The sequence below is a fragment of the Maylandia zebra genome, linkage group LG7 (assembly GCF_041146795.1).
Source record: "Maylandia zebra isolate NMK-2024a linkage group LG7, Mzebra_GT3a, whole genome shotgun sequence".
NCBI classification, from domain to species: domain Eukaryota; kingdom Metazoa; phylum Chordata; class Actinopteri; order Cichliformes; family Cichlidae; genus Maylandia; species Maylandia zebra.
This window is the reverse complement of record NC_135173.1, coordinates 41,370,904-41,388,610: the sequence shown is the minus strand read 5'-3', so window position 1 is coordinate 41,388,610 and position 17,707 is coordinate 41,370,904. Positions and strand designations below refer to the sequence as shown.

The window sequence follows — 17,707 nt, the reverse complement described above, 5'->3', positions numbered from 1 at the left end:
CTTATAGGTGCAAGATCCAGCTAATGTGATACACACTTGTAGGTTAACTAAGCTATCTTTCATGGGTGGCAGCTGGCATGTACGCAGTGGGCTTCATAGAACACAGCAGGAGAGCGCAACTTCGGCAACAGTGAGTTTGTATTTAAGAACAGTACATTAAGTAGAAAAACAAACAAATAAAATACAATGCAATACATGAGCTACGTTTATGAGTTAATTCATGAAGTCTGTACTTTGGCGGTTGGCACAATAGCTAGCAGTATACCCTTTCCTGAAAAATGTCGACTTATAAAAATGTTATTATAGTTATGGGGGGAAAAAACAGCGACTGCATCGGCATTCTTTTTTTTTTTTTTTTTTTAATCAGTAGCAAATATTGGACTATGCCTGTAAATGTTAGCCCAACTTTAGCTAGGCCAAGATTTTTTTGTTTTTTCTTAAAAGTATATTGCAACAGAAATGTTATGAGTAGGTATCAAGGGCTATCATATATCATAGCCTCATATATCTTAGTTAATATAGTGGTTGTATTGCTAGCTGGCTAACTACTGGGATACCAACCTAGTTCTGCTGGCCAGTAGAAGCCCTGTAAACTAGCTACCCTGGGTTTTCTTAAGTTATCTGTACCAAATTATAAAATATCAGAAACATACATTATGGGAGTAGTAATGGCTTTAACTTCAAATACACACTACCACAATGTAATAGAGAGAAATCTGCAGGTTATGATCTATTTTTATCTTGTCATTTAAGTTATTATCTAATAGAATACATTTCTAGCTGCTCCTGATTTCTTTAGAGACTCCTAGTAAATATTGGAAACAGGTGTAAACAAACATTATATATGGCAAAAACAGCAGTTACAATGAGCTTGAAAGTCAGTATTTGGTACGACTATTTGACCTTTATTTTTCAACACAGTCTGAACTCTCTAAAGCTTTCTTATAAATTCTTTAAGAAGTCTTCAGGAATAGTTCTTCAGGCTTCTTGAAGGGCATTCAGCGCTCTCTTTTGTTCTATTCTCTGTCACAAAGATACAATTTAAAATTGGTTCTGTGTTATTTGTGATGTGTAGTCAGTGTCCAGAGAAGAAAGAAAGACAGTAAGAATAGGACTGGCTCCATGAAAACATAAAGAAATTGGGGGTGGCATAAAACTTTTACAATACTGTATTCTAACCATCAAAATGTTCCTGCTGATGACAATCCTGTGTCTAAAGAAAAAAGGTCAATGGATATTTTTTACGTTGATCTTAAAGTTGTTTAGAGTTCTGTTCATTACATATTGGTTTTGTGTGCTGAAAGCTGTCAAAGACCGTTTTTGTAGTAAATTGCAAAAGTGTGAATACAACAGTAACCTACAATTGCCTAAACCTGCTCCTGTGCTTCACCCTGCTCAGGCTGAAGTAGAGTGTTTTGGCTGTTGCTATCTAAGCCTTTGGAAAGAGTCCAGAGCACAGGTCAGCATTTTCAGAAATAACTATGCCTTTGTTCACTAACTTGAAACTAGAGATTGAGGCTATAAACCAATCAGAAAAGTGTTTACTGAGGTCATAGAGCAAGGAAGCTCACAGTCATTTACATTTGTCCTTCAGTTCAACTAAGTCTTTTTGCAACAAGAGGAATCGCCCCCTGCTGCCATTTAGAAAGAATGCGGGTTAGAGGCGCTTCCACTTTGGCTTCAGTTTTCAGTAATGAAAGTTCTGTTAATTAAAAAAAAATTACATAAAGTTAATGCATGAAAAGAGCAACAGCAACAACAATGCTTTCCTTCCCACAGGTGAATAAATGACGCCATAAAGAGGTAAAGACAGGCACAAACTGGACTAATGTTCCCGTTGTGCTTTATTTACTAGAAAGTCTAAATAGCTGCTCATCTGAGATATTTGCACTAGAGTCCTATAGCCACACTGTTGCATAAACTATTACCTATTTAGTCTGTATTTTATGCACATGGCTTTCAGAGGGCACATGGATCACTCTGAGGGGAGTTTTTATGCAGGATTTGCAACAATTAGTCTGGTTGCTTTGATGGTGAGTCCAAGGCAAGCTCTGGCATACATTTTGTTGCTAGATCTATTAAGCTAGATCCATTAGCCTGATACTAATGGGTCTAGCTTAATAGATCCATTAGTATCCGTATAAAATGTCACTCAGATGTGATGCATACAAAGAAGCAAGAAGTTGCATAGAGTCACACAAACACAGAAGGCATCTATGAATATAAAATGTATGCATTCCTATGCATTCCTATGCTGCACTTTACGTTGCTACATCATTCTGCAGAAAGATGATGTTGCAGGGGCGGATGGGGGAATAAATGAGAGGAAGAAAAAGAAAGAAAGAAAGAAAGAAAGAAAGAAAGAAAGAAAGAAAGAGAGAGGGGGGGGGGGGGGGGGTTGGTAGACCTACACTCTGGTGATGAACAGTGTGTACAGAATGCAAATGTGTTATATTAATGAATTAATAATAGCTAAAGAAATAATTCATTTTGGAAATAAGATGCAACTGTTGATAAGACAACAAACAAATAAACAAACAGATATTGTCATGTCTGTTGAATATAATGGATTTTATAGTTTGAAAATTGGTTTCCGGATTTGACTCACAATAGGAAAATAAGAAGGATTTTAAGTTAAACCTGGATGTTAGCTTATTAGAACCAAATAAAACAAATTTTATAATCATATGAAGGCACAGCAAGTCAATTTTCCATTAGATGGTGACACAGTCAAAATCAGTTGGAGATTACCTGCAAAAACTGTTAGTAGTTTTTCAAAAATGAATGGTAATGTTGTTTTTTGTTGCACCAAACATCTGTGCATACCCTCTTGATTTGATGGAAAAAGGAAAAGTGGTGGAATGAAGGGGAAGGCAGAGGAGCATGCAGTTTTTATGAGGCGTTCACATCGTTGATGCTTTTCTTCTGTTCTGCTTCTGACAAAACATGAGAGAAACAGGCAGGTCTAATACTTATCACACGGCATACTGTTTCCATGCCACCTTAAAATCGACTTTTGGCCAAGCTGTGCAAAGACTCATCGTAAAAGCATGATGCTGCATATTAGAAACCCGTTTCTGTTTCACAAGCTCCCATTTTTCTCACTTCTGTTCTTCTTCTCTGTCTGTTTCCAGGAGGGAGGTGCCATAGAAAAGCTATTGGCAGAGAGAGGGAAAAAAGACGTGAGAAAAAAATTATTTGAAGGCATTCAGCAGCTTTAGCGCCCTCATCTTTTGTACCTCACTTATGCAAAAACAGCTATTCTGAAAAAAAAAAGCCTTTAACAAAGAAGAAAACTGGAGAAAGATGCAGAGCAGCAGGAAGAGGAGGGCATCTGACAGATAAAACGAGGGAGCTCTGCAGCAGGATCCCTACAGTGCTGTACACAGAACTGCGTGACTGGTCTCTGCAAGCAGAGGGAGGAGAGAGGAGAGAAGGGAGGAAGGTAGGAGAGAAAGAAAGGGGGAGGGGAGGCAATTCAGTGCAGTGCTAGCAGACTGGATGAGTAGCAGCCGCGGCATAAGAAGCAACATCAGCACCACTAGCTGTAGCATCTTTCTTTGTGGCTGCTGGAGGCTGTCTTGTGGCTGCTCTACCATCAACAGCCACAAGACATACACACACACACACACACACAAAAATATTTGGACACAGACGCTCCTCGTGCTTGCATCATACACACACATGTCGTGGTGGCCACCAGAGAAGAGGTAGTAAGTGACGGGGCTCGGGGGACAGAGGGACACAGGAAGAGGAAACCGGGACGACTGGTGGTAGTGCAAACAGGAGGAGGGCTGGAGCGACCGTGACTGGAGCAGCAGCAACAGTAGCAGCGGCACCATGGCGCAAGCCGCCAAGCAGCTCCGCAAGACCAAGGACCTTGCGGAGGCCGCCGCCCAGGAGCAGAGGGAGAAGGAGGAGGAAAAGATAAAAAAGAGGAATCGATCCAGGGACCGCAGGCGCAAGGTATGGCTGATTATCTCAAGAGACAGGGGAAATGGCAGTTATTCTTACATCCACCTGCCTTTCTCTATCTCCAGCAGTCTTTCTCTCTCACTGTGCTTGATTGGTTAGGGTGCAATTACACATGTATAATTACACAGTTGGTCTTATGGCCTCAGCTGGTACGTGTGCCTGTGTGTGTGTGTGTGTGTGTGTGTGTGTGTGTGTGTGTGTGTGTGTGTGTGTGTGTGTGTGTGTGTGTGTGTGTGTGTGTGAGTGTAGGCTAGCCAGTCAAGCACATTTGCTCTGGTACAGGTTGTGTCAGCTCTGTCAGATATTTAACCATGGGGAAAGAAAATTAGGCTTACGATGACTGTTATGCCACTAGAGGTGTGAATAATATGCGCTGCCGGTCAAATAACACGAGCTGTCTTTTTGTTTTTCTTTCACGACATGCGTTTTAGGGGATTTCAGCCTTACAGTGTGTGCACTATATGTATTTGAAGGAAATGCAAGTTAGAGGTACTGCCCAAGCTTATATTTCAATGCAGATTTTTGTCACCACTTACATGGTTTGCATGCTCTACTCTCTCCTTTATATTTGGTGTCTTCCCCCATATTACAGTTTTTTTGTTTTGTTTTTTCATTGGAGGAAATGTAAAATGGAGGGGGAAAATGGAGGTACACTCTAATAATAGATGCAATTTTAATGCATCTGTGTATCTTTTGGGGCATGTTTGTGCTCCGTGTAATGTTCGAAGGAGAGATTGATGGGGATGATTATTTGTAAAGATTTTCAGCACGTAATATTTTTGGTTTAGAAAATGAATATTTTTTGTGTGACAAAGTGTGCACACAGAATATCATCCTTTAGGCACGAGAGCACTCATTCACCCCCTTTCACTTGTCTCCTGGACTCTTCCGCTCTCGCTGTGCCACTGGGTGCAGATTTTATTGGGGTTGTGCCTCCTTGCACTCATGCTTGGCAGCGGTGAAATGATTTATGGAAACACATATTACATTTTAGAGATGTTTATTGAATGATTAAAAAAATATATTTTTATCCATTTCTACATCTGATAACATTATTCCATGATCATAGCCTTTGTATTTAATATTATGCAGTATGCAAGTTTTCTCTCCCTCTTTCAATATTTCTGTAATGTAAAGTTCCTGGATAATGTAAAGGTCTTTGCGTATTCACTGCACAAGAGCTGTGTGTTGTGTGTGTGTATGTGAGAGACAGAGTGTGAAGCAGGGAAAATAGATTTGTCAGACAGACAGAAACAATTATAATACAATTATTTAATATTATTTTAAGTATGAAACTGATTCTTCTGAATGGAAATATGTGTAGTTTCTGAAGCTGTACAAAATATTTTAATTTTATGATCGGCTTATTTTGCTGGTTTAGTTTTTCTTAATGGTACTGGAAGAATATTGGAATGGGTAAATGGCATAAACATGGTGATGTGTTGAGGTGTCAATTTATGTGATATCGTGACAACCTATATAAATGTACTTACATAGGATAAACATATGGATTGTTCTGCAAAATGACACCCCAGCTTGGTGTTTTACCTCAGGCCTCTCCTTCAGGGAATACAAGTTAACGCCATAATACTTTGTTCGGTTTCACACATTTCCCCTTGTGGGACAATTAAAGGATTATTCTATTCTACATATAGTAATACACATACAGTATAGGACATACATATACACACCCTACAGAACAGCCACCAAACTGGGGCTGGTCCACCGGCACCCTAGTCCATAGAAGACCCAGCAGGAAGGACATAATGAGCCACCAGAGTGTGTGGCGATGATCAGCTAGCCAAAGCATATATCATTTACAGACACCCCTTTAAATAGTACCCATGAGGTTCTCATTCCCCTGATGAAATGTGTTCTTACACTCTGAGGCAAAGAGAGAGCTTTGTTGCTGTAAGCTAGGAACATAGCCTCCACTAGCCTGTGGGAGACCCTCTGTTCAGACAGAGAGCTTTACCTTTGGTGGGATTAGCAAGGCACACAAGCAACTGGTCACATAAACACACATTCTGAGTGCGGTGAATTTGGGTACATAGTACACGCTCCAGGCACAGGGAATGCAGCTCCTCAGATGCAAAAGGAGGGGGAAGCAAAAACTGTAACCATGAATTGTAGTAATAATCTGAAGGAATAAAAATCCCTCATTTGAGCATACTGACCATGAAGCCAACACAAGAGAACTGTCTGCAAAAGGATTCACAATGTATGGTCACTCACTCATTTTGTAGAAGCTAACCTGAGAAACAATAGTCTTATATGAAAGAAGCTTCATATTTATTTATTTTTTCTTTGGGGGGGGGGTACACAAAGGGTCTGCAGCACCACAGCCAAATCTCAAAATGCTGGTGATGCCTAACTACAGATCTCGGGTGGTGGACCCCTTTCAAAAGAATTCGTGGCCAGAGGATTTACACCTGGCATCAACCTGTCAAAGTCGATATGACTGACCAAATATACTTTAATTATTAAAGAAGAAAGAAGATATAACAGCTCCCAGGGAATGTCAAAAAGATCTGCAATAGAGGACTGGAATAGGAGAACATGTCGGTTCTGGTAACATTGCTAAAAGGTTTACTATTTATGACCATGCAGTTTTCTGCTGCATGAAGCCCTAGGACTTTAGACAATCACACTGTGTTTGGACCAGACTGCGTATGGAAAGTGCTGCACCTGCTTGGACTGACAACCTGAACAGAACTTAGGTGGTGCGTCTTGGTTGGTAACAGATGAGAGATGTGTCCCAGCTCCACAGCTAGAAGGACTGAGGCTTCCTACTAGGAATCTCATTTCTTTGCTCTTTGCTCCAGACCAGTTGGTGCAGAACTCAACTTTGAGACTGGGCTCTCACCTGCCATGCTCTCTTGGGGATAGATAACAGAATGGCAACAAGTGATGGCACACATAAACCCTCAGCAGACACCGATTGATCCAAGTGGATGGTCCCTTTTCTATCCAGGACATGAGAGAGGTTCAGCCAGATGCTGCTGTTGTCCTACTCTTAAGGCCCTCAAAGGGCATAGGGGTACTGCTGTACAGCAGGGCCCACAGAGAATGCAATACATGGTTCCTCTGATGTCATTAAGGAGAGGTGCCAGGGGGCTGTCAAAGTGAACCAGTGACTTGAACTCCAGCAGGTGCATTGCAAGGTGACAAAGTTGAGCCCGTTAAATCTGATATCCATAAAGCTGAGATACAGCGAATCTGCTGTGCTTAGAAGAATTAAGAGGCCTATTACACCATGGTTGTGAGATGGGGCCAGATGAGCAGCCAAGTGTGGTTCCCGGAAAGGTTTAGATAGTGAATTAACTAAGCCAGCTTTCTCTGCATTGCCCAGCTCCAGAAATGGTCCGTAGCTGTTCACAGTAATGCAGGTAGACAGTGGTTAGCTTCATGAAGCTGTTAGCTCACAGACAAAATCAGGGAATATGGGCAGGTGTTTTTTTTTCTGAGACAGTACAGGATCCTAGCCGCAGCTTCTTGCCTGTATGGTGAAACAGCTCAAGCTGTAGCTAGCCAGTGACTTCACAACCTCAAGAACGAGCATCAACATACTCCAGTTGGTAAGCCCAACTAGTCTTGGGTTCATTGAATGGACACTCCTTACTAGGAGAAGGTCATGCTGTTCAACATCAGTCTTTTCTGGTCCTTTTCCACAAACATCACTTGTTTTTCTAGTGTTGAATGCTGGCAAGAAAACACATGTTTCTGGCTTAGTCAGTGCTCTCCTAGCATGGACAGTCCCCAAGCAGATCGGACATGCTTTGTGCTGGTCTTCATCATGCAAAGAGAAACCACTTCCATAAGGACATGGGTGAATAGAAGATTTCTTCTTCACTTGCTTTGGTTTGGTACTCATATCTAAATGCAAATAAAAAAATGCTTGGAAACATGGAAATTAGTCCACATGAGGACTACACCACTGGTAATCAAATTAAAAAGGGTAAATTTAACTAGGAAGGAATAAAATATAAATTAAGGTTAAAAAGGAAATAACTGTACAACACAAATTAGAATGAAGGGTAAATTTAACTGGGAAAGAATAAGATAAAATATATAAATTAAAGTTGAAAATAAAATAACTGTACAACAAAATACACAATATAGAACTATATAAGAATGTATGAAGAAATATAAATAAATATATACACAATAACAGCAGCTGTACAAGTATTAACTGGAAATGAAGAATATAATGTCCAGTGTTGTGCAATCCACATTATGTCTTCTGCAGTGCAAATATGCACCGCCTGCTGTAGATTGAGTGCAGGTCAGGGAGCTCGGAGCGGATGGTGCGCTCAGCTGATCACACAACCCTCTGTAGAGCTCGTCTGTCCTGCATGGTGCTGTTTCCGAACCAGGTTAAGATGTTTCCTGTCAGGATGCTCTCTATGGTGCACGAGTAAAAGTTCCTGAGCACCTTGGAGGGCAGTTGGAAGTCTCTCAAGCGTCTGAGGTGGTAGAGACGCTGACGGGCCTTTTTCACCACGGTGTTGATGTGACAGGACCATGACAGGTCCTGCGTGATGTGAACTCCGAGGTATTTGAAGCTGTCCACTCTCTCCACTGGGCACTCGTTGATGACAGGGGTCTGGTAGTTCCTCTCCTGCTTAGTGCTGAAGTCCACTATCAGCTCCTTTGTCTTACTGACGTTTAGAAGGAGGTTGTTCCTCTGGCACCAGTTCTCCAGATTCCTAATCTCCTTCAGGTAGGCCGTCTCGTTGTTATCAGAGATCAGGCCCACCACGACGGTGTCGTCAGCAAACTTGATGATGGTGGTGGAGCTGGTAGTGGCCACGCAGTCATATGTGTACAAAGAGTACAGCAGGGGGCTCAGAACACACCCCTGGGGGGCTCCAGTGCTGAGAGTGGTGGAGGCTGAGACATGTCCGCCCATCCTTACTGCCTGTGGTCTGCCAGTTAGGAAGTTGGAGATCCACTGACACATAGATGAGCTGAATCGTAAACTCTTTTTGAGTCGGCAGGCAAAAGAGCTAACTAGCAGTAGCTAGCTCGCCCGACTCAATAGAGGTGTTCTTAGTGATGTGAGGAGTGTTAGAACTGAGGAATGATTGTGATGTGTGATGTTGACAACCCCACTCTGTAGTTTTATGTGGTCTGCCATCTGAACCCCCATAAACACTTCCACTTTGTGATTATACTGTTCACATTTAATCACTGAATATCTAGGAGGGAATAAATCTCATAAATCAACTTGCATTGGTGGCATCCTATTATAGTTCCACACTCAAATTCAGTGAGCTCTTTTAAAAATATTTGTAAAGATAGAATTCACGGCTAAGTGCTTCATTGTCACAATGTAGCAATGGGACAGAAAAAAACCTGAATTAATAGGTGTGGCCCAATGCTTTTGTGTATATTCTGCAGAATAAGCCTAATTCAAAGACTTTTAGTTGTCATTTATATATTGTTTTTAATAAAAACACATCAGACAAACCCTTCCAGGTTTGTGCAATGTCCTCCTTATTAATGCTATAATATATTCATAATTATCGTCAAATATAAGACAACTTCTACTGTTTCATACATTGTGAGTGAAAACCTAATATGGAAATCAGAGTGTGCAAAGGATTGTGTAGTATAGTGGAGATGTGCCAACCCCCCTGCTCCCCAAAAAAGTGAAACCTGGTCCTTTACAATACTGTTCTTATGAATACTTTTCTACAGGAGTTGTATAAAAACAGTGCTTCAATTTGTTTAAAACTAAAAATGAAAGATGTTGAAAAGCATTTAGAATCATTATTTGCATTTAATTATTTGTAGAGAACAAAAGTGGTTGAATTGACTGTTCTTTTAGACTATGTACAACATAAGTGTTACCGTAGTCTGCTGGATTTCATAGGCCGTTTGACCTTTCCGTCTCACCTTCACCTCAACAATCACCCATGCCACATCAATATATGTCACTATCTGTATCTGTCTTATTTCCTCTTTTGCTATAATCTCTGAAGACATGAAGGAAGGAAGATCAGGCACAGGCAGGCCTTAATGTTCTTGGGATTTTAATTGGCCCCATTCGATGTAAATCAAACTCGGCAGGATGGCATCTCTCCTCCCTATTCCTCCCCTCGCACAAAGGTTATCCACTCCAGTGCCAACAGAGATCCTATCACAGCTATGGACAGACTGGACAGCAATCCAGTTAGGGAGTCTGCAAAGGAAGTAGCCGTGCTGGCTAAGGTACATGCGTTACAACTGCCCAGTAGTTTTTGAACAGACTTCTGCCATGTACATTTCGGGAAACTAAATAACTAAACACTAAGTGTAGAAATGTCTTTGAATCACTGAATATGCTTTTATGTTCTAAATACAGATTTTAGTTTTATTGTATTGGAAAAGTGTTGACATGTTCATGCAAAGCACTTTTATCAGATTAGATTGGAAAAACATTAACCTAGCTGAAATAATCGTGTGCTCTTTACTATTCATAATACTCGCATGACTGTTAATGATTTCTGCACATCCTAATTACCAAGTGAGTGATTCCAAAATATGTCAGCAAAAATAATGATTGAATTATGTGTGACAGACTCAATACAACCAAACTGCATTACGTGAGCATCTTAAATTATAAATGAATGTTTTACAAGGTAGATCTTCTTATGACATAAATGATTGCTTGCAGAAAATTCAGTTTTAACCTCTTGAAATCTTACATCTAGACATTAAATGTGCCCTATTAGATTTTTCTTTAAATCATGCCATCAACAAGATGACTGCATTTCCACGATCATTACACACTTGTGAGGTTAGTTCTTTTGCGTTTTGCTTTGTGTTGTTTATATTTTCTTTATTACTTTTTAAAATTGTTTCTCTAAATTCTGGGCTTCTAACTCACTGTTGCTCAAATTCTACACTTGAATATAGGGTGGCATTTTTCACATTAAGCCCTTGCTGTGGAAAAGAGGTACAAGCATGCAAAAGTGGAGAACACATTACACAGTAAAGCTTGGCAAAGATACAGTCATTTCTGGCCACTGGTAAAAGGATAGCTCATGAATTGCAGTATCAAACATTTGAAGTCCTGCTTAGTACGTGTCTAATAGTTTTAGTGCATGATATATACCTATTCTTTAATAGGGTACATAATTATATGCCTTTATTATTAGCACAACAAATGCTAAGAGTGGAGTAATGCGATTTAGGAAGTACATGGTAATGCTTGTCCTTCTTCAAATTGCACTTTTTGCTCATTTTCTGTAACCAACCTGTTATGTGAAACCCTTTTAATGTAGTAGCTCAACACAAAGCTCCTCAGGTCCGTGCATGTCCCTGCTTCCTTCGGGCCTGCACTTAATACAATGAATCTAGAGACCTTTTAATGGATACTGTGTGTCTTTTGTTTGCCTTTTACTCCTGTTTTCCAAAAGAGCTTTATTTGTGCACATGTGAGGACATACAGTGTGTGTGTGTGTGTGTGTGTGTGTGTGTGTGTGTGTGTGTGTGTGTGTGTGTGTGTGTGTGTGTGTGTGTGTGTGTGTGTGTGTGTGTGTTACATGTCAGGCCTTCGGGTTATATCATTTCACTTTTATGTAACCTTATGGACACCCAACACTAATTAGCCAAAGCTGTCTTCCATCTCTCTACTCACTTTCTTGGCCACTCTTCCATTTTTACAAGATGCCCCATGGGATAATAACACTAGAAATTCTTCTTAGTGATGCCTAATTTTGGTAATTAGAAGTTTTACATCTGCAAAAATAATTTCATCCAAATATTTTAGATGGGGAAAATGTATCCTTGTCTGGCTGTTTTTTGCCCGCCAAAAAGTTGGATGAATGCAGTGAACAGGAGAAGTGCTTTTATCCAGTCTGCAAGAAAGCAACCTAATCACACCAAATCATTCACAAAGGCCTTAGCCATTACTCCACTTTGAACTCTATGAACATATTGATTTATATGGATTTACTTCAGGCCAGACGACTTACAGTAAAACTGCTCCCGACAGGAAAATTTGCAGTGCTTGCATATTTTAATAAAAATATAGATATCTGGTTTCAGCGAACTGATGCTATGGATTGTTGTATCAATATTTTGTCCTATCCCTAGTGGTCTGATGCCTTTCCATCCCCTTTGAGAAATGGGAAGGCAGGATAAGCCAAGGTCAAGCAGAGCAGAGCAAAGCAGCACTTTGCCCAGCCCTAAGCATCCGCAGGCTATATTTACCAGGCAGCCTAGGATTACACTGCATCTGAGACCAGCTACCCATCTATCTACAAACCTCTACCGTGTTCTAACTGAGCACCTGCTCCGTGCTCAGTACTGTGTCTGATGTTACCCCAGATGCATACCTGCTCAAACGTGATTCCAGAACAGAAGCATGATGGCCGATATTTATCGGATCTCTCTGAGGGCTTATCTTGTACTCAGTTTGACTGGCACGTATTTTGATCTGGAGATCAAACTGACTTTAGATGAGTACTCCTTGTCAGACACCTTTGATAAATATCAGAATCATTTTGCTCAAGTATTGTGAATCTTCAGTGGCTGTTTACCTTGAATTCAGGTACTTGGATTTATGGATTTAATGCTTTAGCGCATGAATAGGAAAAAAAAGTATCATAACACAGTTGCCACATTGCAGTTAAAGGTATGGCCAGTTGCATTTTGACATTGTATTGATCAATCTGTAGTCTGATTTTGTGTGAATCCCTCAAGTGTCACAGCTCATCTGCCGGCCTGAATCTGTCAATCAGCGCATCCATCATCATAGTTAGCAAGGCCACTCAATGTGAAGTATGCAGTGCGAGGGGTAACAGCTGTAAATCTTTTGGCAAAATTTAATGTGACCCTGAGGTCATCCTACCAGCGGTCAGAAGTGATGGATGTTGCCATAGTGATTAAGGTTTGACACTGCATGTGGTGGGATGATGAAGAGATGAGTTGATGGACGAGGATATGCTTTGGCTGGTGATGGGAATTCTAACTTATGCCCTAGGCACAAAATCCCAGGGGGAAAAACCTTGTTGATTGATTTTTACTCCCAAACTGGCTGTATTTGGTCCTGGCTCCATTAGGATGTGTGATGATTATAATTTCTCACAGCACAACTGAACTCACTAAACTAAATCAATAACATGAGTTAGAGAGCTGTTGGCGTCTAGATTTTTTTATGAAACAAGACTTGCATTCCACTAACTTCTAGTTTAAATCAAAAGTTACATCTAAAATATACAACACAACATCTAATTGTTACAGCTGACCTACCTACATGCATACCTAATGCTCATGATACATTTATCAAATCAAATCAAATCACTTTTATTGTCACATCACATGTGCAGGTACATTGGTACAGCACATGTGAGTGAAATTCTTGTGTGCGAGCTTCACAAGCAACAGAGTTGTGCAAAATACAATAATGTAAACAAGCAAGCAAGCAAGCATTTACATCATCATAGTTCATTAGTGAAATTGTGTGAGGACAGCCAATTACAAAGAATAATTAGAGGAAAAGTGAAAGTGATGCAGAGTGGCACAATGCCACACACACATGCACATTCACACACACTTAGAGCTGTAGCTGGGCATTATGTAATGGAATTACTGCTCCTGAAGGTCTGCGTGGATCATGTGGCTCGCAGGAGCCCACTAATGCACTGAAGCAGCCACTCTCAGGCACGCCCTGACTCCATCACTTTCCTTCGCTGACCTAAAGACACTTTACAGTGCACGTGCTAGCTAATGCACGTAATGCTTGATCAGAAAGAAAGAACTGTATATAGTGATGATGGTGGAGATATTTTCAGTATTTCTTATATATTTAAAATTCTTGTGCAAATGTACATTTCTCACAAGCTCCAAACTGTTGTGAGAATGATTTTAAGGTTTGAACACAAGAACAGACTACCACGGAGAATGGTTCATGGTGGACAAGGTGGACACTTATAGCAGTGTAAAGATGAAAAAAGCCTTAGTGATGCAAAGCACCAGTTAAATGTTCCTCAACTTTGTCGTGAGTGATTGAAGCAGCTACCAAAGTGGAACGAAACTGCTTGACATTTGAAAGGTGGTGAAATAAAGTAGTGGGTTTTATGTGGATGGGATTAAGGCAATGAGCAAAGCTAGAACTGATAAATAATGAATCTAATAAGAAACAACTGATGTACACAACCAATAACATAGCTATTAAAAGTAGCCAAGTGTTAATCTACCATGTTTTAACTGCGCCTGTTATAAAAACAGAAGATTTTAGGTCATTGCCAAAGCTTTTCAAGACTTCTTGCTGTCTATGGTCATATTATTTTTTTTGAAGTAGATCCTTGAAGTAACCAAAACATGTCATGCTGTTTTGGGGCACCAGCTGTATTTCGTGTAGTATGGTTAAAAACACATCATTCCAAATGGAATGAACAAATGCTTTTTTCACATCAATTTAAGGGGGAATTTGTGGTGGTGGTGACGTAATTGCTTTGTGTGTTCGTGTGGTGTGTGTGTGCATGATGAGAAGGGGTGTCATGTGTCTCTGGGATTGCTGTCTGATGTCAGGTGGTATGGCTCCCCTCTCTCTTCAGCCTCATCAGTCAACAGCCAACCATGGCTGGTGGGCAGCACTCTTGAACACATTAAAAACAAGTTTACTTACTGTAAACACTATTGGTTTTCAAGGTGTGAAACTACCAGAAAAAGAGCTGAAATATTACATCAGCAGTTTCCAGTGCATCCCTGACAGAACCAGCTGCCATTCATTCACTGATATCACTTCACACTCTCTGATCAGAGCGCTTGCATCAGCACCCACTGATGGCAGCTGGACTGGGAAGGAGATAGCTGGGGGAGAGAGCTAGAAGCAAACTGAGAGTGGTTCTCCTCAGTCAGCTTTAAATCCTTGTCACCCCTCAGCCATTTCCCCCTCTAGAGCTATAATTCTTTTTTTCTTCCTCTCCCCCAGTGAGGAATCCTGTATTTCTGACTTTAAACATATCATCAAATCCCTAATATGGACGTAGGACACTTATCAACACTGCTCTGTTTCCCTGCACTATCCTCCGCTGTCTGCTGTACAAAGGCATTGAGTTGGAAAACCCACACCACATTTGTATAAATACTTCATTGGTAATTCAATTTTAAACTCTAGATGGGAGGAGGGGAACTGTAGCAACTGTTCGTTCATCCATCTGTTCATCAGTGCTTTCCTGCGTTAGATATCTTTCGGTTTCTCTGCTTATTCTTGTTTGCTTTATGTTGCATCTGTTTCTCTACAACTTCCCATCTTATCCTGTTCACCTTCTCCTCTACCTCTCTCTCCATCTATGACTTCCCCACCCTCTTCCATCCTGTCTCATAGCTGCGCTCTTGGTTGTTTTTTTAGAAGGCTTACTCCTGATTTTTTTTCTGTAGTTTTCAATGATTGAAAATAAGAATATACAGTGAAATGAATGACTTTAACCGTAAAGCTAAGTAGACAAATTTTTGTTGCATAACTTGACTACAGAAGTCACTACAGACAACAAAAAACAAGGCTGATAATATTGCACCTTTTATCCTCTCAGCTGTGTGATTCGATTTTGTTGTGCCTCTAATCTTAAATTCCAGACATTTATTGCTCCATTTCAAAATCTAAAGCTAACAGAGAAACAACCCCAATACAGTACAACAATCTTGAGCCACATCTCATTTCTTTATATTTTGTTGGGTAAATGGGAAATGGGTTCAGTGATTTATTGAAAGGTCCAAACATGGTAAGGCCAAAACAGAGTTTGTACAATTCTGACAAGATTGAAAGTCTGGTATGAGCACTGTTATTCTTCAGCACAGCCTGAACTCTCCTGGGCAGTTTTCTTGTAATTTCTCTAAGTTTTCAGGAATCGTTCTCCAGACCTCTTGAAGGACATTCAAAACTCTTCTTTGGATGTTGGCTGCCTTTGATTCTGATCTCTGTCAAGATGATACTATACTGCTTTCAGGCTCGGGCTCTGTGGAGTCCAGTCCATGACTGATTGTGTTTCATGATTGTCAACAATGGCTCAAGACCACTTTAAAAAATAATTGTGTGCTCCTTGGAAATATTACGCAAGTCAGTAAAGAATATAGTGTGTATCAAAGTAAAGTGCACACACATGGCAGTGAAAGCAAGATGTCTTTGTAAAACAGAGTTCATCAACTTCCTGTAGTCTTCCTCCCCAAAAGTCTGGCAAATGTTTGTATATCTAAAATTCAGAAACAGCTCTCTCTCTGGAATCCCCTGCATGCTGCTGTCAACTAAACAGACTCTCCTCATGTCATTTATATATTTTGTGTTTGTAATATTTTGTGTCTCAACCAATGCTCCCATAAAAAAGTCCAGCAAAATCAAATGCTAGAAAATGCCATAATTACTGCTTACAATACAAATAGTCAACCTTATAATTTATTTATCATTGACATCTGTGCTGCCTGTTATGGCAACTCTAGTGAACAACAAGGTTGCGCATCCATAAGAAAAGTATCCATTAGCAGTCTGGGATCGAGGATGAGAACACTAAATAAATAAATGTTAACACGGTCCTGTGCCAGAACAGCCTGTGAGTCATTAAATATGATTTCCTAGCATCGAGTGAGCAGGAACGGATGAATAGACAGAAATCTCTATGAAGGCACTGCAGTGGTTATTATTTTGTCTATTTCAATCCTTCAACCTTTCGCTTTTACTGTTTACAAAATAACCGCAAAGCCAAAGAAGAACTCATTGTGAAGCCTGACCAAAATGACAACTGTAATAGATAACAAATGTGTTGATATACATATGTGCTAATATTAAAACTTCAGCAAAAGAGGCTTGAAATAAGTCACGTATTGTGCCATCACATATCTAGATCATAGCAGCTCTGACTCCACTATTTACAGTACTCTTGAGACTGTTTAAGGGGATGGTGATGTAGAGTAAGGCAGCATTTTCATGATAATTTGCTAACTGGTTCTTAATTTACATTGCTGGAAGGTGTAAAAAAAACAATAACTCCACCCCTTTCCCCTTCAGCATACCTTGAGCATACTCTCTTTATATGCATGCACATAAAGAATAATATTAGCCTATATGCAGTATATTGACAGTGAGGTTTTTTTTAACTCCCTAAATGCTCAGCTTAAATAAATACATAAATAAATAAATTACACAGAAATGTATAATCTAAATATACTTCATATAGTTGCTTCTGCTTATCTATTTGAATATAACATTATAATTCTGAAGCACTCTCCTCGGAAACGATGCATCACATCCAACTTCATAAATTCATATTTAATCAGATGTTACACAATGCACTAGCATATGTTTTGTGTTTTTGAGCTGTTAAGGTGTTAAGTGGGCACCTGTGACTTTGCAAGATGCTCTGAATTGATTGATTGTCATTTTCTTTTTAATCACATTCTTTGTCTCACTTTATTTTGCGCTACTTCCTGTTTTTGCTTAATTTCTTCCACTTTCTGCCACACCTGTGTCCAATCGACTAATTACTCAACTGGGTGTGCATGTTTGTGTGTATACATGCAATTCCCTTGATCCCTGCCAGGCTGTCTTGCTATTCCCATTAGTCAAGGATTCCAGCTTTTTCCCAGTGTTCTCTGCACATGTTCTTTCGCTTTAATATTTTCCCTTGTGCATTTCTTGTTTCCTTCTGTTTCTAATTAGCTCTTATTATGAATGACCTGCTTGATTGTTTTGGGTGGTTTGTGCCTTTAGCAGTTATGTTGCCTCTCTCACTGCCTCCGTGTGTAT

The 17,707-nt window shown here is 40.1% G+C and overlaps 1 protein-coding gene across 5 annotated transcripts in view; it reads left to right on the top strand.

Annotated features, from left to right (window-relative positions):
• Positions 1 to 3,252: 3,252 nt before the first annotated feature.
• The window catches only part of LOC101470944 (uncharacterized), a 78,398-nt gene continuing 63,943 nt past the window's right edge, over positions 3,253 to 17,707 (top strand). For 2 of the 5 annotated variants that reach the window (XM_076886380.1, XM_076886378.1), the window contains exon 1: positions 3,253 to 3,966. In XM_076886380.1, coding sequence (XP_076742495.1) covers positions 3,841 to 3,966 — 126 coding nt within the window. In that variant the 5' untranslated portion in view covers positions 3,253 to 3,840. The remainder of the gene's footprint in view (positions 3,967 to 17,707) is intronic. The other 3 variants (XM_004538322.5, XM_076886379.1, XM_004538326.5) reach the window with 2 other exon arrangements.